We start from the raw sequence: 23,407 nt of genomic DNA, 5'->3' as shown, positions 1-23,407 counted from the left end.
CCTTGCCTGTTCCTTAGGAGTCTGAGGTTCTTTATACAAAAGAGGACATTCCCAGAGGGATCATTTCCTTCAGCAAAGGCCCAGGGACTCAGGAGGCCACACAGATTCTGGAGTAAGACAAACTTGGGTGTGAACTCTGGTTCTACTATCTACTGTTACCTGATCTGGCGCAAAACTACTTAAGCACTTTGAGTCTGTTTCCTCATCTGTAAATTGCAGGGCTGTGATCCTCCAAGCTGATGTTTGTGTGAGGTGGGTACTCAATATTTATAGAGGTGGTTATTTTATGATTATGCAGGAATCAGAGGTGAAGAATAGAAAATGGCAGGGTAAACAACACTGCACACTGCCTAGTGTCTCTATGATGGGTCTATCACTGGATCGTGCATGTTGAAGAGTTTTGCTAGGAGTCTAAGGAGCAACTATGGTATTGGCAGTAACCACAGTGGTATTTTTTAACACACATCAGCATAAACAGGCATGGCTTTAGTCTGCATTTGGAGAATTCCATTTAGGCAAAGTTCCCAGACATCAAAGCCAAAAACAGGTGCTTGAGGTTTATTCTCTAGAAGGCAGAACCCATGCTCCTGACACATCCCTGAGTCAACGGCCTGATGGGCAGTGCCAAGTCCAAAATAACAGAGACCAGCAGGGATGTCAACACAGAGGAGGCAGGGCAGCCCAATGACCAACTGTCTTACCTTGTCTTCATTGGCAACCAGCAAAGTTTCCATCCCCACTTTCAGACGTTGAATTTCTTGGTCTATAAAAATTTAGGTGTAGAAAGAATTATTTATATAAATACGGGCAGCTATCCCCATATGCTAAGATGCTCAAGGCCAAACCTGAGGACTTTCCATGTGAATAAATTATAGATGGGCTTCTTTAATTCTTCAAAGAGCCCAGGATGATGTCTGGGATAGAGTCGGACTCATTAAATATTTCTTGGACTAATAAATGAATGAACCCATCATTTTATCTTCTCTTTATAGACACTTGTGGGAAAAAAAACAAAGAGCCATTTACTCAAGGATGACAAGGAGGAACCCAAAAACAACTAACATCTTATGAGAACACATTTACCATCTATAACTTGAGTAGGCATGTACCTAGGCTGCAACTAGTTATAGAGAAAAACATATGGATTATAGCAAAGAATTTAAAATGGGGGGGGGATGGGAGTCTACAGTTGAATGGAGACTGGAAAAGAAGAATTATGTAAAAAAGTACTTGGCTTAATTTGAAATGGTATAGCCAAGACTAATGACTGTTTAGATGCATCTATAAATATATTAAAACAACTCTATAGTTTAGAAAAACAATCTGATTTCAACATAAATCTACAGAATTTCCCTATGGGCTGAGGGATTTGTTTCAGTCTATGGTGGACAATTCATGGCCTTCTCTCACTTTGGACCTTCTTGACTTCTTCCCAAACTGGGTGGAAAGCCAGGTCAAAGGCCAATGCCTAAAGGAGCTAGAAGTCATTCTGCCAAATATATGAGGGTCTAGTAACTAGCACATAGTTAGATTTTCCAAGCAAGGACCTACACCCATCCCCTAACTTGGTATTGCAAAGAGAATAGGGATATCTATATAAAAAAGTACAAGGGACAAGGGGACAAAAGTGCAGGCACCCCATTTCCTTTCCAGATGCTTTCTACATTCAACAAGAATAGGAAGAACAGATCTATGGACTTTTTGTAAATAGCTATAAGGATTCATTTTCAGAGGAAAGGGCAGAGAATTTGTTCATTATCTTAGGCTCTTGGCATCTGACGATCAGCTGCAGCCTAGCCTGTGGGGGAGGGCAGTATGCTCCATATGAAGGCTGGCACACCCTGATGCTTTGGGCAAGACCTCACCTGAGCAGCAAATGGCCAAAGGACCAGCTCCAAGAGGTACCCGGTGATGGAATGAGGTAGGGCCTGGAAGGCTTGGACTATGAAGAAGCTAGGGGTCCTGGGGGAAAGCTGTCTAGTCTAGAAGTCATGGATAGGGAAGGTTTCTGTCCAGGTTTCACATCACAAATAGTCTAGGCTATCTTGGGGGACAGCCTCCACATTAGGCTTGGCAGGTAACTGACACACTCAGTGGCTTGGGAAGAGAAAGGCTGAGGAAGGGATGAGCATACTGGTGGCTAATTTTTTTTCTCTAGCCTAAGCCAGTTTCATGGCTACATGCCTTTCCCACTCCAGCCAGGGATCGGAGCTCACAAGCAAAGCAGTGCTGAGGCCAAGATGAGACTAGGTAATAGAGCTAATCCACTAGGCTGCAGGATCTCTCTCTGCATTACTCTGCAGCCAAAGGTAAGAGGAAAAGTTGGAAGATGCATAATCATTTGGTAAACAAAGTGAAGAGCTGTAAATACTAAAGATGTGTTAATAAGAAGATTTATCCTCTAGTTACAATCAGCAAGACTTGAACTCCTCAGGGACCATTCACCATTCTTTGGGCCAAACACTGTACTAGGCTCTGCAGACTTGGTCTTAAACAAGACAGACACAGCCTCTGCCCCAGAGTGAAGGTGACAGTCTATATGAAGAGAACCCCCAAAATACAACACTGCTAAATTATAATAGATGCTATGAAGAAAACAAAAAGAACACTGACTTAGAGAAAAACAGGATCGGGGGCATCTACATAAGATAGAGTGTCCAGGAAAAATCCTTCTTAGAGGTAACATTTAAGTTGAGATCTAAAGGATAAGAAATAACTATTTTGTTTCTGTAACCTTGGGGCAAGTATCCACTAAATGACCAAATGAGAGACTGCTAAAGTCTCTCTTTTGGCGATGACACAAAAACAAGTGAACGTCTAAAACTCCAGAGGTAGCTGCACAGAGCTTTAATGATCGGAGTGCATCTGAGAAAAGCCTTCTGAGTTGAGTCTTCTGGGCAGGGGAGGGAGTTCATGGCAATGATTCCATGATAGAGTTGTGCTTTCTAGGTCCACTCATGTGTACACAGGCATGTGTGCACATATACATGCACCTACATGCACGTTAGAACAGCTACTCACACAAGCATACACATATATACTCATTCAGACACACATGCCTGCTCATAGAAAAGGGTGCAGGACCCAGGGGTAACTGTATTCGGTCACAGTCAAACCAGCTACCTTTCTCTGCATGGTCACCATGGAGAGCTGCAGTCCGGGAGAGCTGGCTGTGCAACCGCTCAATTTCTGCATCTTTCAGGGCCACCTGCTCTTGCAGCTGGGCTACCTCGGCCTGGAATAAAACAGAGGACCCACATCAGCTTAGAGGGACTATCAAAGCATAATGAAGTGCCTTGAGTCAGAGCCTGGGGCCAATATGTCATAGGATGTGGTAGGAAATTAGAAGCGGAGGTGCCAGAGGTGGACGGTTTACCCTCCCCACAAGGTGGAACTTTGCCAAATAAACTCATTCTTCCTGGCCATTCTGGCTCAGCCCACCACTCTGGCAGTCCACCTGCTCTTCTGCATCCTCCTACCTGACTAGGCTCTTTCCCTCCCCTGTGCTCTGTGATCTAAACACCAGTGAGTTCAGAGGAGCTAGGATTGTGTATGATGGGAAGGTGCCCTTGGTCCAGAGATGAATACTCTCTTTCTAAAAGAGGTCTTCCTTCTCCCAAGATAGTCATGCAACATGTTTGCACACCATTGCAACAAGTGCACTCATCTTTCATTTTTCTACCCCACATAGGACATACAGTGGAAATCAAATGAGTACTGGTAGACAAAGAGTGAGCCAAGAGTCCCCTCCCTCAAACGCTATCCCACCCCTTGTGTACAGCCACTGCCTCTGTCCAACTTCTAGGCACCTGTGCATGCTCAACCACCCACACAAGCAATCTAGGTGTGCTGAGCAGATATACTTCTGCAAATAAAGCAGGTAAGTACATCCACACCCCACAAGGTAGCTGCATTGGTGATTTCATGTCTCTACTAAAGAGAGCAGAGTGGATTTCACACCTAATTGTAGGTGTGCTTGTCATGCCTTCCAACACTCATCAGAAAATCAGAACTGTGTAGCTCACACCCCAAGAGGCACATTGGCTTTAGAGCCAAACAAACTTGGATTCTCTCATTTCCTATTGGGTGATACTGGGCAAGATCCTTTCTGAGTCTTGGCTTATCTATAAAATGGGGGGAAATAGCATTACCTCATGGGGCTACAGTGAGGATTAAATAAGATAATGATTATGAACAACATAGCCTAATGCTTGGCAGATAGTAAGTGTTCAACAAATAAATAAATTGCTGCTCTCATCCTATTCTTTCCCTTATGAATAACTAGCTAGTTCTCTGAGATCAAAACAAATTAAGGGGTTGAGAACTGATCCCTGAGCCAGACAATGGAGCACACAACCAGTTCTACTCTGGCTACACCCCTCCCCATGTGGGAACACAATTGCTCCCTGCCTCCTTTCTTCAAGGTTAATCTTTGAACAACTCCAAGTAGCCCAATGAGCATCGGTCCTGTTGGTAGCTCGTCCTCCAAACGGGCTTTGTGCTCAGCTGCAGGACATGTTAACTAAGCACCCACCCTGCCCCTGCCCTTGTGCTTGATGCTTTTTTACATCAAACCTCCCACAGTCCCCACAGGAAACCATGGGACCCTGCATGTCCCTGGGGGAAAAAAGGAGTGATGCAGGATTCGATGGCCACATCACAGAGCCATTTAGGAACCAGGCAAGGATGTAATCCCCATCTGCTCCCAAGCCAGGGCCCCACCCACTGCAGTCTGTCTGCTTCTGTTTAAAACCTTCCCTAACATACTCCAAATGGGATAGAGATGATCATGTAAGGAAAAAAGGGCTGGCAGGAGGTGGAGTTTCCTTCCTCCAAAGTTCCCTGTAGAGCATTGCTCCTCTGCTCCTTTCCACCTACAGAGACAGTCAAGTCCAGCTGTGCTAAACTGCTTTGCTGAGACCCAAAGCCACACAATCAGCACTTTATAGCTCACTCAGAGCCACGTGTCCATGGGCTTACAATTAATGGTGACAGGGCTTCTGGAAAGCTTACCCCCTTGGGACTCTTACTCTAAGTGCCTCTCATTTCAGCAAGGGCCAGACTATTCTTGGAAGATGGTCTCTAAACCTTTCTTGAACCTCTCCACACCCATTTCTCCCTTTCTTTGCATACAGGTAAGAACTGGTCTCTGTTAGGAATCTGGGTACCTGATGCTTGTCTGTGGGCCCCACAGTAGACATCAATGATGTGGGCTTATTGAGGCAGAGCCTAGGACCTGGCACAATGAGGTCCCTTCTCTCTGAGGCCTGTCTCTGGGTAAGGTCATCTGTTTAAAACCTTACAAACCAAGTGGCTGGGCCTAACCTCCTATGTGTCAATTTCTACACAATGGGCCAGAAATGACAGAAGTCCTGTTATCTTTTGAGTGGTACCTATCCCCACAGCTGGGAAGTCAACAATAGCCCAGAGGCCCTCTACTTGACCACGAGGCCAGAATATGCTGTTGCTAGAGTTGGTATCAAGCAGAGGTGGGCAGGCACTCTGGTTCTCAGCAAGTGCTAGGCCTCATTAAACCCAGGGACCAACTCCCACTGCACTGGAAGATAAATCACCTTTAGGGACTCAGAAGCTTTATACGGAACAACAAAGAAATTTCAAAACCTGAAGTTTTTACTACAGGGAATCAGGATGACATAGGGAAAAGAGTATGAGCTTTAGAATAACATAGATCCAGATCTGAACCTTACCTGGCCACTCTGAGCCTCAATTTCCTTATCAGCAAAATAAGGATAATAAGTCAATAGACCCAACCAGGGTATTTTATGAATCAGATGAGAAAAAGTGTGCAAAGGGCTTGGTATATTCTGGCACATAGGAGGTGCCCACACCTGGTAGTAACCCTTGGTATCTCAAAGGTCTACATGCCAAGGCAAAGAGGTTAGGTAATTTAAAAATAAAATTACCTTAAAATGCTTGGTTTCACAAGAGAAGATGGTATGTACAACTTCAAAGTTTTCACCAAGATGGGATTCGCGAGTGAAACATTATGATAGAAGGTTCTGAGCTATTTGAGAAAAATACTGTCCCTACAATCTGAGACTGTGAAGCATAGTGCATACAAAGGTACAGTTAGATAAAGACAGAGCAGTAGATAAATAATGGGCTGCCTAGGGTTAGTGCTTACTAGCTATAAGATCTTAGGAAAGTTGATTAAGCACTCTGTGCCTCAGTTTTCCCATATGTGAAATGGTTAAGCAACTACTGTGCATTCATACAATAGAACATCATATAGATTATAGATGTCGAAATCATGTTCAGAGTTTCCTTTTAATAGCATGATATGAAGTTGTATATAAATTATCAACATGAAAGAGAGAATGAGAGAATGAGAGAGAGAGGAAGGGGGGGAGAGGGGGAGAGGGAGAGAGGGAGAGAGGGAAAGAGGGAGAGAGGGAGGGAAGGAGGGAGGGAGGGAGAGAGGGAGAGGGAGAGGGAGAGAGAGAGAGAGAGAGAGAATGAATGAGAATGAGAATGAGAATGAATGACACCGAGACCCTCACAAGAGAAGTGCCTGGAAGGAAATAATAATAGTGGTAGCTCCTGGGTGGTATGTGAATTATTTTTATTCCTATGATTTTTTTTTCTGATTTAAAAATTCTCCATAATGAATATTATTGATTTTATAGTCATGAAAAGTTAACTTACAGAAAAAAATAAAAGTACAAAAGAGTAAGAAAACTCTTAGTAAAAACGAAAATGCCTACAGGGGCCATGTGGTAACACCGGTAGGTGGCGCTGCAGACACCTTAGTAAAACGGCAGGTGCGCGCCCCGCCCAGAGGCAGGCCTGCCCAGGCTCGCTCAAGCAGGGGCTCTGCTCCGGGGTTGTGAGAGCTTCCTTCCCCACACTCCTAACTCTGTATTTTAATGCGTAATTTCTTAATATTTAAGTGACAACTAATTCAACATCTTTAGATACAATGTTCAGGCCAAAAAATTAATTGGTGGGCTGAATCCGACCCACTCATTTTAATTTCTTCATTTCAACTATTAGAGGAAATAAAAAAAGAAACCTAGGAGGGAGGGAAGAAAGCTATTTCACAAAAGAAATTAACCTTGGTATCCTTTAAATAGCAAACACCCCAGTTCTATAGAAACATCATTTGATTTTTTTAAAAAAAACTCAAAGTACACATCATTTGTTTAAGTATACATTCATTGCCAAAAATAGAGCATGCCCATTTTTGCTTATTAATTAATTTACTTAGTTATTTTCAGGATAATCCATTTATTTATTTTTTAATAATTAAAACAATTTTTCAATTACCATGGGCATAGAGTATTATATTAGTTTCAGGTGTACAACATGTGATTAGACATACATGATTCAAAGTGATCACCCCAATAAATGTAGTAAAGGATGCCTATATTTATTATTTATTTTTTTAAGTTAAAAAAATGACTATTTTTAAAAACTGATTATTAGAGAGATTACTAAACTTACAGTGGTGTAGCCAATATAATGTTGGCCTTAATCTGACCTTAGGACTCATCACTTTTTCACTTTCTCGTTCATTCACTCACTCACCTCCCTTCTTGGCCTAATGTCAGCTGGTGGTGCTACAGGACTCAGCAAGAGGAAGGAGACTGAGTAACTTCAGTATCTCATAATCTCACAGGCTTTCCCCATGAGAAGAGCCCTCCTGGATCAAAACTGTCTGCTGCTGCACAATCTGGCCCACTGTGTACACAGTAGGGTCGGATTGCATTTTTCCAGTGTAGGTTGCTGCAAACCTCAAGTTTGAACACAGAAACTCCCCACTGGGCATCAGTGCCTCCCCGTAAGCATCAGAACCGCTTTTTTACCTTAGTGGCCTTCAGCTTCCACTCATACTGATTCCTTTCATTTTCCAACTCTTCCACCTTGATTTTGAGGTGCCTGAGCTCTTGCAGTAACTCCTAGAGAGATGAGGGAGAAAGATAAAGTTCTGATGGTTGGCAAGCAGATCTGCAGCCCTGGTTAAGCTCGTGCACAAAGGATGCAAGGGGCGGGAACAACCACGTCATGCTCCACACTGTGGCTCAAATCTTTAAACATGATCTTTTTTCAGGAAAAGCTGTGTGGCCATTTAAAAACAAAGGCCAGGGAGTTCTTGACATAAGAAAAAGAAAACATTGTTTATTTTTTAGAACTTGTTTTACTTGCCCCTTTCTGACATCCACACCCTCCGCAGGGTGTACCCACATCATGGACTTGTTGTGTAGGAGGGAGGACAGGAAAGGCTTTGGAGTGAAGTAAACAGAGATGTGGAAATGAGGAAGCTTCTTACGAAGTTGTGGGAAGCAGGTTAACTGGGATCATCTCTTTGTGCTGAGGGTTGAGGAACCCAGAGAAAGGGTCACTGATCCTAAAAGCCTTCATAGAGGAAGTGACAGCCAGCAGGATAGAAATAAAACACTAAAAGAACAAATGCTAAGTACCAAATGTAGAGTCTAGCCTGAGTGTTCCAGTTCAGAGGAGGGGGCTGGTTTGAAGAAAGAAGGGAGGGAGAAGGCATCTAGGGAAAGGACAGAAGACGAGGTTGGGAAGATAAGGTGGGGCCCTATTGGATAGGCTTTTGGATGAGACTATGACGAGTTCTAATGCCACTCTTTGGACAGCAGGGAGTCAATGACGGTTGCTGAGTGCGGAAGTGATATATAAACAACTTGCTCATGGTGGATCTGGAATTTAAGCCTGTATCTTCTGACTCCAGGACCCCTACTTTCTAAACTACCGCTTCAGTAAAGATAATACCACGAAGCACCTTTGTCCCAAATGAAGGTTCCTTTAATACACAATTGGTCTTGCTGAATGGTTCCTATCAGAAAAAAATAGCATAAAAGTGATCAATCACTTCCATAGACTTACTTAACTCCAGACTCATCTAATAAACTTCCTACTTAACCTCTCCAGATGGATGGAGTACAGGCGTCTCACAACTGTCATGGCCCAAGCAGGACTCTTAATTCCCCCTCTTAGATATCCCTGTCTCATTAAATGGCAGCCCCATCCACCTAATCGCCTTTGCAAAGCCTGAGATCCATCCTTAGTATCTCCGTCACCCTTTCCCTCTACACATGTAATTCATCCCTCAGCCTTGTTAGCTCTACCTCCAAGGAAAATAACATAAATCTCATTCTCTCCAACTCTACACCACTACTCTGGTCTAGCACTTCATGTCGAAAGCCTGCCCAGTCTCTTCATTGGTTGCTCCTGTCGTTTTTCCTTCTTGAATCCACTGACCCCCATGACATTCAGGGGAATTAAAACACAAATCAGATCCCGGTACTCCCTGCTCCTTAAAGCTCATAAACTTTAACCCATGACCAACAAAGTCTGGCCTGATCCAGTGCCCTGTCTGCCTCTCGAATTACTCTCTCTCCCTGGTTATGCTCCAGTCACACTGAACATTTTTTAGTTCCTCTTTCTGACATGGGCCTTCACACATGCTGTTCCCTCTGTCTGGAACTGTTTACTGGGTTACTTCCTGCCCATCCTTCATGGCTCCCTGAAGCTTTGCTATCCCCCTGCTATAGTCTCTCATGGCATCTTGTATAACTGCTACATCAGTTGTAATTAAACATTTACAAGTATAATTGCTAATGGCTAGTTCTCCTATATTGTTAATTCCAAGAGTTTTGCTAACCTTTGGCACATAGTACATATGCATTGTTCCTTGATGAATAAACACGTGAAATTCAGGTCATCATTTAACTGGCCTGGAGCTCTTTGCATTCTGAGTCAATCCACCAGAAAGTTATGTTGTTTACACTTGAATTTTGTAGTGTATAATTTATTAAGATTTTCTTACAGTTGAGATGAGTATTTGTTGATGCCCATTAAAAAAAAAAAAAAGTCTTCCAAGCTAAGGTTATAGCATCCAGGATGTGCAGCATTAGATTTCTAGGCTTGCTGTGGCTTGCAGCTGATTCAGGAACATTCTCTGAAAACATTTCCGGCCTTACCTGAGGGGCAGCAGGCCTGCTGACAAGAGAACCTGAAATGTGGAGGTCACTTACTGCCTGAGGGGCTGTGACTATGGGGACACAGAGTATGATCTCCAGATTCTCATAACCTCTTTAGCACATCCCTTTTCTAAGCTATTTGTTGACCACCATCCGCTATAAACACCAGTGCAAATTTTGACTTCTTTCAGAAGTCTTTCTGGGGTAACTCACTCAACACAGGGCATGCCCCAGCACCCTCTCAGGGCTTCCCTATCCAAATCTATACTTACATCTTGACTCTCATTCCCTTCCCCCACCCCAATATCTTTCAATGTAGGAGGAAATCTTCCGCACTGAGTGCTTCCCCTAATGTCTAAGTCTGGATAGAGATTTCAGTATGTTCCATAGTTGAATATGGATCATAGTGACTTCCTACAGAGCAGACCTTCTGCAGTGCTCAGGGAGACTGCGACCTTGACCTTCCCTTGGGCTTCCAAGTCCTCTGACAGTGGACCTTAGAAGTACAGTCTCATCTCTGTACAAGCACCACGCCTCACCCAGGTCACACAGGACCTGGTCACACCAATGAGGGGTCAGGTCCAGAATCTAGGTCAGATACACCAGAGGGCCCAGAGGTCATAAAATCCCTCTAATGAGATTATGTGGGGAAATTTTTCTGAAAATTCTGATAATGACTTAATAATTACAGCAAATGGAAACTTGTGATCTGTTTTCTCACTGGGGATAAACCTCTTTAAAAATAAACTTGAAAGGATTCTTTCATGATGCTTTCTTCCCCCCCACCCCCTCCCCCAAAAAAAATCATGGGAGATGAAACTTCATTTAATCTCCCAGACCACAAGCAAGAATCAATGTCTGAATTGTACCTAGGCAGGGGAATCCTGAGGCTTTCTTTTGCACAAATGCCCCATCACCGAAGGCGCTGGACACACCTCATCCCCAGTCCTGAGGGAGATGAGTGCCACCACCTGTTGCAAGGTTGGCCTCACCTGCTCAGACTCTGCTCGGGGAGGATCACAGAGCTTGCTCCCACTAGGGGAGTGAGTGAGTCCCAAGCTCTGCCCAGAGAAAACAACAGATCCCTGTTAAGCCACCGCACTCTGTTCTGGTTAGGACAAAGCACAGCCCCTCCACCAGTGGAATGCCCCACACACGCATGCCCTGATATACTTAAGTATGGTTCCTACAGGGGACCCCTCCCAACGGGCACAGTCCTGGCTGCAGGCCTGGGGCTCAACCACACCGTCGCCAGCCGCCACCTCCTCAGGGTGGTCCCTACTGAGTAAATGCCGCTCTTGAATCTGCCTGTGGATGTCCATCTGCAGCCTACACATCTGCTCTTGCAGCTCACTGATCACATTCAGAACCGACTGTAGGAAGGAAGAGAAAGGAGAAAAGGCACTTAGCGTCAGTCAGCTCTCAGGCGCCAAAGTCCCTATGGGAGCAGCCCAGACGGAGGGAAGCGAGCAGAGGGTGAGCAACAGGTAGCAGCACCCAGCAATCACGGTCTCTGACCACCTGCTTTTTTCACAGGAACCAAAACACATGGCGTTTTCCCTGAGGCCTGCCCCATCCCCAGGCCTGTCTTGCAGTTTGAACAAACCCCCACAGCTTCTTTGTGCCATCCTGGGGGACTATCCTCGCATATTGACATCTGAGACACTGCCTGTAGCATCAGCAGAGACAGGAGCACATACAGACACATCCCCTCTATACATGTGCCCGTGCTGCACATGCGAACTGTCTCCAAAACACGTGCAGGTGACACACGGCACATGCCACACTCATGCATGCTAATGCGTCCCCAACTCTAAACTCTCCCTCACACCCTATGTACCAAACCTTACTTCTTCACTTCTCTCTTCAAACCTGACTCCTTTGTAACCTCAAGAACATTTTGGCCTTTTATGGCAACTTTGAAAAATACCTGCAAACCTTGGATTTCATACCTACTCAATTCTGAACCCCTATTACTAGCAGCTCTTCTGGGCTTTCCTTTATTGACTCCACATTTTACTGTCATTCTGCAAAGAGCCAAGGCCATAGTAGCCAATGGGGCTCGCAGGTGAGTGGGGAGAGACATAAAAAATAATAATCACAAACAGACTGTACGCACTATAGTCAAGAAAATCACTGGTCTTTCAGGGAGCAATAAGTGACTAATTCTGTCTGGGTCAAAAGGTAAGGATAGGATGAGTCTAAGTGACGTCAAATAGCATTCGAGACCCCTTCCCTGGGTGCAGGAGTAAATGAGATGAAGGATCATGGCCTAGGGTACAGATGATAGTGCCACTTGTGGCGATAAGGAACTCAGAAGTTGGGGAGGACTCTGAAAGTTGGAGAGGACTATCAATAGCCTACGTGGGTCATGGACAGGGATTTAAGGAGACAGTTGGCAATAGAATAGAATGGGGGGGGTAGCCAATTAAACTGTTGAGCCCCTCTCTGCCCACCTTTACTGATATTCTAAGCATTGGCATCAGGCATTTAGAGGTCTGCCCACTGTCACCATGGGAACTGCCCAGTCATGCTAAGAGATTACCCATTCAATAGTGACAGCATTGTCTAAAAGAAGAAAAGCTCCCAGTCTATCTTGTTCTTTTCCAATGTAGAAGAGAAACTGATGGTCTGGGTGGCAGTTTGGGACTGAAAGGGCACTGGGCTAAGTCCCCTACACCTGCCTGCTCTCCTCTCTGGTGATGCCATTTTGACTGGGAGAGCTGCAATGTAGTCACTGATGCCATAAGCAAGTCCCTGGCCTCCCAGCCACTCTCCCCTTGAGCTAACTCACCTGATTTAACCCATAGACAGCCCCAGGTTGTCTTCCCCCAGGGTCATCTGTCTAACAAGTTATTTCCCTATGGAGACCAGAGGATTGGGTTAAAAACTCAAGATGGCCTTGGGGGCCTGAGTAAGCACTCTGAACACCAGATCTTCACCCAGCTGCAATGTTGCTGGTCCCTGAACCCTGATGGAACACTGACCAATGGGCTGGACTATATTTGCCCTCTGAGGTCTGACCTGTGGTCCCAGTGCAAACACTGGGCTCTGACTTGGCCTTTGCTCCATGTGCCCCTGGGTTCTGAACACCATGTTGCCTTAGCTCAGATGCCTGACGAGGGTAGAGTATTCCTGCCTGACTGGCCTCAGCCACTAGGAGTCACAGTCTAGCTCTGTCTTTGCTGTCCATGGACTCAGCCATCACTGGGAAGTACTAAATAGGAAAAAGCCTGTCTACATTTAGTTTATTCATGTTTTTCTTTTGAGAAGTCTCAAAGTCTTTTGAAGCTTTCATCATTTAGCATGTAGGTCCCTAAGACTATTTATAAGGACCAAGAAGCTAAAGGAGAAGGAATTACAGAGAAGGGAAAGGAGATGGAATCAGCAGCCCTGGGTGGAGGGCTTAGCTAAGTATGAAGGGGAAGCAAGCTGGGGGTCCAGGTGGGTTTCTAGATGAAAACAGGAAGTCGAGGGAGATCCTCCCAATGGTGCTGATCTTCTCTGTAGAAGAGATGGCAAAGTTGCCTGCTAAAATAACACAGTGAAGCAAAAAATGATACACATTTAGAATAGCCACTATAAGGCATGAGAAGAGGAACGTTAGGAGTAGAGAAAAGCAATACCAAGAATGGGGAGGATGTAGCTGAGGCTTGAAATTAATTAGCATAGAGTTTTGTTTTGTTTTGTTTTGAATTTCTAACTCTCTCACCAAGAACCCTGTGGTAGGAGCTAGAATGGCTGGTTAATCAAGGATGAAGTCAAAAACAATTTCTCAAGGTAACATTCAGCCTGTTACTAGCATCTAAGCTATGACAAAAGACAGTATGATAGAGTGAAAAGTGCACAGGCTTTGTACTTGGACAGACCTGGGTTTAATGCCAGTCTCACTTTTTTCTGTGTGACTTAGGAAAGTTATAAAACTTTTCCAAACTTAGTTTTCAAATTTGTAGAATCAGGGTCTTACTGCCTCATAGGGTTGCTGGGAGGATTAAATCAAGTGAGACAGATAAAGCAACTGGCGTGGTGCCTGGCACCAGGGAGGATTTGATAAATATGAGTTCTCTCTTCCCATTGTTTTTCCTGGTGCTATGAAGTGGTTGATTCTTAAGAAATGAACAAGAGAAACTGGGAGAACAACAGAGAATACCTAGCAGTCATGGGACACAGTAAGGCCCATGGGGAACAGTTAAGGCTTATGTGACATCGATTGCTGACAACAAAAGCCCAGTGGCTCCATACCCTGCAGCATGCTCGCCTTGTTGGGCACCCTTCTCCAAATCTCAAGTCTCTTCTAGTCCACTGGCCCTGCCTATCTTTAGGCCTGCTCTTTTCTCCTATATAAGTTTCAAGAATTTCACTTCCCCCTCACTTCTCATGTTTCCTCCATCAACAAACCCCTCAAATGAGGAGTCTAGACCCTGACTTTCATCACCTCATTCCCTGGCCCCACTCTGCAGGCAAACAAGCTCTGTCTCCATCAGGCAAGGGGCACAGTTCTTCCTCAGTGCCCTCCTCCTGGGCAAATCCACAAGCGTGTTTTCTGTCCAAAGGCTGCTTGGCTCCCTCTTGAAGTGTTTCACACTGCATCTTCAGTAATTTTGCACTATTTAGGTTCTTCTGACCTCTTTTTCTCTTATTCTGCCAACTTACCTATCAGTCTAGTCTGTATATGTTTTTATAAATTCCACTGTCAACTGATCCATTTAGTTTTGCTTTGGATTACTGTCATCAAAACTTCAAGGTCTCTATGTCAGTCTCGAAATTATGGACTAAAAATACAAAACAAGCAGAAGGGCTAAGGGCAGATTATTGTTACCCTCACAAAAAAATCTAGAGACAGTCTTTATGTGCTATCCATTATCATTTCAGTACCAATATATCTACTTTTACATTCATCCTATGTTCCTCTACGTTATCCATAAGACTATCTCAAGCAATGATTTTGCAATGCCTTGCAGAAGCGAGGGTTTACCAGATCTACAAGACACATTCCCAGCCAAGCCGATGAGGTCAATCTGATGTAACTCTTAATGGACACAGATCCCGACCTCTAGCTTCTCACAAACCATCGTAGGGTTGACCCCAAACTTCATAAACTAAATTTTATAAAACCCATCTAACTTTCTTTGTCATTATGAAGGAGAAGAAAAATGAAAAAATGGTTTACTTCCAGGTTTTTAACAGATCACTTAATTTTCCTGATTTCTTAAAGTTCTCTTATAGCAAGCAGTTTGTGGACCACTATCCTAAGTTCTTTGCACTTATAAGAGGAGTCACTGGAATTGAGCCCATTCTATCTTTGATCTTACTGAGAATATAACGTTTAACATAAAGTCTTTCTACTGTCCTCAGTATCGTCCTTTTGTGTGGGGTTTGCCCTTCCTGATGCTGTTCATGGAGGTGCACTTTTATTTGTCCTTTCTATCTTTTGTACGAGGCTCTTCGAAAACTAATTTCTCCCAAAGTACTGCTATGCATTTTTTATTAGTATTATTTGAGAGATCGTTCAATCAGACTATATTTTTAAATAGTTTAATGTTCCAGAGTCATCGTCTATTTTATTTCTGAACTTTCAAAGTTATAATTTGCCAATGTCTACAGTGCATGTTTGTCTATGCCTAGTTTTCCCCTCCCTTGCTGACAAGAACTCTAACATAACAATGACCGCTGTCTCTTAGGGTACCCATCACTTTTACTTCATAAACTAGTTTTCTCCTTTGCTTCAACATTAGAGCTAGAGTGGCAGTTTTCCCAGTTTCTTTCTCTACCCTCTGGTGGAAGCTATAAACAAGTGCGTGCGTGCGTGCATGTGTGTATGTGTATGTGTGTGTGTGTGTGTGTGTGTGTGTGTGTATGCGTGTATGTGGCTGGGAGCGGGGAGAGGGTTAGGGAGAGGGACCAAAAGCCAACCTTTTAAATATTTGAGTGTTTAGTTGGAGATTTTTAGGAGGTATCCAACGTGCTGTTTCCTTCCACTACTGCCCCTTATCTGTTTCAATCAGTCTGGGATCTATATCAGGAGCACATCTGCTCAGTGTGACCTTATGGTATGCCCCAACCCTGCTGGGACACTCTCCTTTAATTCTCTCTATCTGTGGAGTGGTGTCATTTTCCAGGGTATCTAGCCTCAGGCTTAGTATTTTAACTTACTTTTATAATTCTTATAATTCTCCAGGGCCAGCCTATCTCTTCTCTTAACAGGTCTGTTTACCTCCCATAGGGCAGAGTCTTTTGTACCTGTGTTCCATTCTTGGGTCCCATGTCATGAAGTTCAAGTGACATGTATGAGGTTCTAATTGTCAATCTGGTTTTTTTTCTATGTGAAACTACTGGGCACCTCCTATAATCACAGTTTTCCCCAGCCCATCCTCCCTGTTAAACTTGTTCACAATTTTACTTAGTTCTTTCTCTCTCTCTTCCTTCGTGCTCAGTTTAATAGTGTCCTGGAACTCTTATACATCATAGGAGAGAATGTAATCTCTATATTCTATAGGGAAATTTGAAAATACCTGTCAAAATTTCAAGTGCATGTACCTTTTGACCTATCAAATCCACTCTAATAACCTCATACATATACAAGTATTATTTGTAATAGTAAATACTTGTAAACAACTTAAATGTTCATCAGAAGAACTGGTTAAATAAACGAGGGCATAGGCAGACAGAGGAACAATATGCAGACATAAATATGAACGAGGAAGTTTTTTTAATGTGGGGAAATGTTAATGTGTATATATATTTATAGATAGGCATAGACAGATATCCAAATAAATATGCTTGTCCATGCATAAAATAACTCTGAAAGGTTAAGAAACGAACTGATGACACTGACCCCTGACTGCTAGCTGAGGGACAGGCATGGAAGAAGACTTTTTTGTGTATATACCTTTTGAACTATTGAGTTTTGAAATGTTGGATAACATTTTTTATTCTAATAAAAATAAGTAAACAAAACAACATAAGATAAAAACAAGAATAATAATACTCTCCAAGTCAGGCCAGCTCTTCTCTGAGCAAATACGATCTTCCCAGCCCTTGCTCTGTACCCTGAATCCATGATTCTGGTTGCCCAGGTTAGAAACCATGACCCCTCGTTTCCAAGGTCCTAACCATGGGAAGAAAGAAGGGATGACACCAAGTCTGGTGCCACGGGACATTCCATTTTCTGCTAGAAAATCCTAAAGATTCTTTCTGGTTCTCTTCATGCTTATGCATATCCCTGATCTACCGGGCTGAACTCACTTCCCAGCACATTCTGGATCCCTGGCCCCCTCTACAGGCTGCTCTGGTACCCCTTGCAAAACTCTTTGGGTCCCACGAAGGGATCCAGGGGCAGGCCTCCCTGCATCCACAGTGCTAAGAGAAGCCAGCCTCCCTCCTCTAAGGAAGATCTCTCTGAGGGACACGGCTTTGACATGGTGGGACACCCAGGGGTTTTCCTTTGCCTCTAGATCTCTTTCTTTCATGTTCTTTCCTCATAATTTCAGTATTTACTTTCCATGTCAGTCACTTTTATGCAGTCCTGCTTTTCAGGAGTAAACCTAATTGATCCAAACTTAGGTTCCCTAAAATGACCCAGAACCATTGCAAAAGGCTGATAAGGAAAAGTAAAATAAATATAGGAAACCTAGTAATCACCCACACTTCATTTAAGCCACCACTAACTGACCCCAGAGCAAGGCTGGATGTTAGTATTCTCTCCATTTGATGAGAAACCTGCCCTTCACAGTCTTCAGGTTTTATAGACAACCGAATGTAATCATTTCTACAACTACAGGCAGCAGGATACTGACTTAGGGTGAGACAAGAAACAGACTGAAAGAGTAGTCGGCAATGCTCTGGTTAATAGTATGTTTTTTCTTCTTCTTCATTGAAACTAAAAAAAAAAAAAAAAAATAGATCTTGAAGATAAATCCTGAGCTCCATGGAGGAAGTTTATTACAGATCTGGCTACCTAAAAAAAAAAAAAAAAAAAAAAAAAAAATTTTCCTTCCTTTTCCAAACCACAAATAATCAGGCCTTAGGCTAAACACATTCACTGGAAAAAACAGCAGTGGTACAGGATGGAAAGCAGCATTCCTTTTACTCATGAAACTACAACCTCTGGTAACCTGAGCTAGCTAAATGTCTCCCTCAGAATAAACAGCTCCATGCACAGGCCAGCAGTGCAGCTTAAGCAGCATTCTTCATGTTTTTAAAAGCCTCTGGTGCTCGAGATAGTTACAAATAGTAGTGGAGGTTCTGGGCATACCAGCAAAGACTATGTTCAATTACAAGAATGAGAAACTGTTTCAGGTCATGTGGCTGTTCACTGACTATCACAGGACTGAACAGCCTAAAGAGTTCCTCCACGCAAAAACCTGATGTTTGCATTAGCAACTAGGGAGGGCTGTTATCTGATAGGACTGAGGCCAGCAGCTCAGGGTCTATGTTGCCTCAGAAATGAATAGCCTAATGGAAAACAAAAACCAAAACTCAGATTGAAAAACAGTTTTTCAAAAAGAAAGAAAGCAAGCAAACGGTAAAATCACTGCTTTAGCTATACTTGGCCCAGAAGTGAGAGCTCTCTATCCTTCCCATCTTCCCTAGAAAGGAACTGAGCTGCCCCAGTTTGGTACTAGCTCTGCATTTTGCCACAGATGGATTGACTCTCTCATATGTACATACACCTATGTGTGGGTACATGCTCCCTACAGTGGCCGGTTCAGAACCAAGCACATGACTCAAACTGGCCCAATGGGACACAATTCTGGGGCTTTTGCTGGAACCTTTAAGAAAGAGAATCTTTCGGCAGAGGTTGCCAGACTGGTAGGATCTGGAGCTGCTGATAGCCATCTTTGTCACCACATGGGGAGAGACTTCCTGAGAATAAGACTAAAACAGAACCAAGTGATACACTGAGACTAGTTTCTAACAACAACGTGAGGTCACAAGCTATTGGATTTTTAAACCCTGGTCTCTTCAAGTTGTGTGACCTAATGACCCTCTTACCTTTTTTTTAAAAAAAAATGTGGTTTTGAGTTGCTCTCTGCCACTTTAAGCCTTCTTACAGAATCTATTGAATTCTTCCCCCAAAGCCCTAATGTATGGTCGGTCACATGTGATCACACATCTTGAAACACTGGTAAAATTAACTCTAAACCTGGAGAAAATTGAATTGCTTCTCTGTGAACCTTTAAGAAGCTAAGTCTAGTCAACTAACACTTTAGACAGATAAGCTTTCAGTCTGTGTGACCTTTGCCATATATAAATAATGAATCTAAGGCTACATTTCCATTTTCAGCATGGTTAACAACATGATTAGTAAGTGATAGATAAAAGCTGGCTATTACTATGTGTCCAACTCTATGCTAAGGACTATATGTATATGAACTCATTCCTACTCAGAACAACCCAGGAAATAGAAAGTATGTATTACTATCTCCGTTTTATGAAGAAATAGAGGTTTGGGAGGTTAAATCACAAAGATTACAAAGCTACAGAGTAGCTGAGCTTGGATGACAGCCAGGAGATCTGATTCAGGAGCCTGTACTCTTAATCACTAGAAGATGCTATCCTCAGGTTAATGGCGAGAACTTCTTTTGGCAACTTACTTCTTATTAATGAGCATGTTCTCAAAAGCAATGCAAGTAATACGCCCCACAGACTACAAGTGTGTCAATGGCCAATGTTTACCTTGCAAACACAGAAATGTGTCAGGTTTCAATGCACAGTAATGTTAGCACTTAATAGAAAAAAAACAACATCCATCTTTAGATTTTAGAGATGCATAAATGGAAGAAGGAGATGAAGATAAGCCAACTACATATGAAATGCCAGAGACTATGATAGGGACTTTACTTTCATGATTTTATTTGGACTTCACAAAGTTATTCATTTTACAAATAAAGAAATTGAATTTCAAAGAGATTAGGTAGCTAACTTGTTGAGGTCTGTAAAGCTATTAAGCGGTTAGATCCGTAATTGAGTCAAGGTGTTTCTAAACCTAAAGCCTATCTTCCTTCCACACTCTCAAGTTGCCAGGTAGAAATATAGGGACCGGTAGGTAGAGGCACATGGAAGATAGTTATTTAATGTTAAAATAGGCCGTTCTCTCTTAAATAAAGGAGCTCAAAGCCTAAAATTCTCTAAATGTTTATCCAAAAAAAGAGTCTGGCATTCTCTAACCAATGGCATATGGAGCCTGGAAAAAAACAGAAGCAAAAACAAACCTAGGAAAACATCCTCTTAAGAGAAGGCCTTTGCATGGGCTCACTCATATGACCCATCGGGAGAAAAGAAACACAAAATCTCAGGATTCCATTTGGGTCACTGAAATGCATCTCAGACTCAGATATAGTGACTGTGGCTTACTGGGCAGCTGACTTCATCCCGAGACAGGGTTATTACCTTGGATTTCACAGAAGACTTCTTGTGTCCTACCACATCTTGTCTGATCCTTCCCACACTCCTGCTTTCCTTTTTATCCTTGTCAGCAGCTTTAGGGAGGATGAAGCTTCAGAGCCAAAATTGGGTGGTTTGGGCATTGCTAAAATTTGCAGCTACAGCAAAACTTGATAACTGGGTATTAACAGATCATTGTATCTCTAGTGCACAGATGTTTGTCACACCCAGCAGCTGCCAGGGTTGGGGTAGACCAGATCGTCTGAGTCCACATTAGGATAGCTTCCTCTGATCTGAGCTTAGGACACTGTGGGTCCTCCTGGAATGTGGTGTATCACACTCACCTCTGCTTTTCTCTGCTTCTCCTCCTGCTCTCTCTGCTCCTTCTCCATGCCAACCAGCTTGAGCTTCAGCTCAGACACTTCAGTCATCAGATCAAGCTTCTGAGTCTCAAGAGATGTGCGACTTAGCAGCTCCTACAAGCAGAAACATATCTTAAACTCATAAACCTCCAGGGCAACAAGGACAACTCAAGTTCTACAGCACAAAAGCCAATCTCTAAGTCGTGTGTTGGGCAACACAGAGTTGTGACTGCATAGAAGCCACAGGCCTATTAGGGATGGACCTGGGATGATAATAAGTCATTCAGGAATAGTACAGCCCCTGCCATAACCCACTATGCTCTGAGAGACAAGTGAGCAACATTTAAATAAAAATTTGCCCACAGACACCATTATTCATTATTTCCGAATAGAGAAAAATGAACACATACTCTTGAAGAACTAAATTTCTTCACTTCTATTTTAAGGCAAAGCAGCTGGCCCTTCTCCACTAATACAAACAAAAAACAAGCCTATGATAATATATTTTTCAAAACTGATTGTTTCCATATCACCTCCTTAATGTTCAGCACACCCTTCAACACATCTCATTGACAGACCTCACTGCAGTGAGCCCAAAAGGGAGCTTGAGTATATAGTAGAGGTTCAATGAATATATACTGAATGATTTTATTAGAATCTTATTACTTGAGATGATCTTTCCTGGGCCGTACCAAAATTACAACTTGGCTACTATGGGATATAAGTAAGAAGACTATTATTTCCTTATTGCGGAGACTTCTGATGGGAAGTTAGGAGGCTATTACTAGTCCTGCCATTCATAGAACAGTAGTAGACAACAAGTTGCCATTAATATACACTTAATATGCATAATTAAGGCAAAATACAAAAGGGATAGCCAAAACACTTGCCAAGAACTACTAGGAATTATGAAGAACCTCAAAAATCAGGAGCATTTCCCAAAGTCCAGAAGCAATGCATTTCTCCATTGGCAAAAAGCAATGTTCCATAAGGTTCAAAATCCTTGGCAGACATTGAACACATAGGTCCTTGAAGAAGAATGTAATATGGCAACTAGGAGATCAACAGGCCAAATGAGGAGAAGGAAAAGACACAGTATCCTGTCATGGTCTGAGCATTTCATAACATCTTGGGCAGCCCGACCAAGTACAAGAACGGTAATCTCAACACTATTCTAACCCAAACAGCTGTGATTTCACATATTCTGAACTGTCTTCAGATCATAAATCAAAACACACAGGACAGAGATTTTAATTTAGAATATGTGATTACCTATGGCAAAAGGCCCTCAGAACCCCAGAAAGCCAGGCTACAAACTGTCCGTCTGCTAATCTGAAGGGATGAGTATCTAGAAGCCATATTAGCAAAATGAGCTGAGGACTAGACTGAGAAGGCCCGTGCTTCCCAGGCCCCTAACCTTAAAGATGGCTTACAGGGCAGAGACAGTAGTACCGTCGTGCCAGAAATGTGGATTACTTGGTCATGAAGAGTTAGCCAGGTAAGTGTGTCCAATGAAGTTGGGGGACTTGGGAGACACGGATTCACTGAGTGTCTCCTCTTTGCCAGACACCGTTGGGTACTTTACATACATCCTTTCCATAAACTCTCCCAGGGATTTGGCAGTAAATATTATTATCCCAACTTTACAGATAAGGAAACTGGCCCAGATATTGACCTATCTTGGCCAAGGACACATGCCAATTGACAGCAGAGTTAGTTTTCAAACCAAGGTCTGCTCACTCCAAAACTTATTTCTATTTAATGTATCACATTGTTTCCCAAACAGAGGAAGAAGTCTGAGAATTTTAAGTAAAATAAAAAATACATGCTGAAAAAAAAGGCGATCAGCAAATATTCACTGAACCCAGGAAATACCCATTCAAGTGGACAAGATTTTGTTGAGTACATACTATCTACTAGGGACTGGTGTTAAGGCTATGCAGAACATCAAAGGCCCTAAAGGTTGCTCCCTGGGTGAAGACAATGGCATCTCTGAGTTGAGTATCTTAAGATGTAATCCTTCCCCACACTACTTGTTTACTCCTACCTCCTTCTTCCTCATCCCCATCTCCCTCTCTATCTCCACCACCTCATAATTTTTTTTATCTCTTTATCTTTTCATCAACTTGCTTATTTCAAAAATGATTTGAGGCACTTTGCAAAATAGACAATTCAAGTTAAAAAATAAATCATAAAAAATAAAGCAGGTAAGAAAAGAAGTTGAAGTCAGAGTTATAGCTCGTATAAAAGTTATACCCTAACGTTCTATATACAGCTAGAGATGGACTATAATGTGTATGTGAGCTTCCCAGCCACCAATGCAAAAATGAAAGGAACAATTCTACAAATTAAGATCCGTGAGATAACAATTGCTTTGGAGTGCTGAGAATAGAGAAAATATTCTTCCATGAGACTTTAACTGTTTATTCGACAAATATGTTTTTAACTATCTATAAGATGCCAAGGCCTAAGGATGACAGTTAAAAACACAGCCCCTGTTGAGTGCTTGAGTATCTTAAGATACTGCTCATGCTGTTTGTCTAATAACCGACATTCAAGTTACTGCTTTGCCGGGATTCCTCAAAATGTCTTTCTTGAAAGCTAAGAATCCACTCACTCTACTTCCATTATTGCCAAAATCCCTCTAGCTGTTTTAATTGCCAAGTTGTAACTGGCCACGCCAATGTTCCA

At 42.9% G+C, this 23,407-nt stretch overlaps 1 protein-coding gene across 11 annotated transcripts in view; it reads right to left on the bottom strand.

Moving 5' to 3' along the window:
- The window catches only part of PPFIBP2 (PPFIA binding protein 2), a 132,191-nt gene that overhangs the window by 26,241 nt on the left and 82,543 nt on the right, over positions 1-23,407 (bottom strand). For all 11 annotated transcript variants that reach the window (XM_016123034.2, XM_016123033.2, XM_016123032.2 and 8 more), the window contains 4 exons: positions 20,699-20,830; positions 7,827-7,919; positions 3,124-3,235; positions 702-763 (listed from right to left, as the gene is read on the bottom strand). In XM_016123034.2, coding sequence (XP_015978520.2) covers positions 702-763; positions 3,124-3,235; positions 7,827-7,919; positions 20,699-20,830 — 399 coding nt within the window. The remainder of the gene's footprint in view (positions 1-701; positions 764-3,123; positions 3,236-7,826; positions 7,920-20,698; positions 20,831-23,407) is intronic.

The sequence above is a fragment of the Rousettus aegyptiacus genome, unplaced genomic scaffold (assembly GCF_014176215.1).
Source record: "Rousettus aegyptiacus isolate mRouAeg1 unplaced genomic scaffold, mRouAeg1.p scaffold_m13_p_5, whole genome shotgun sequence".
Lineage (NCBI taxonomy): Eukaryota > Metazoa > Chordata > Mammalia > Chiroptera > Pteropodidae > Rousettus > Rousettus aegyptiacus.
This window is presented reverse-complemented; position numbering and strand designations above follow the sequence as displayed.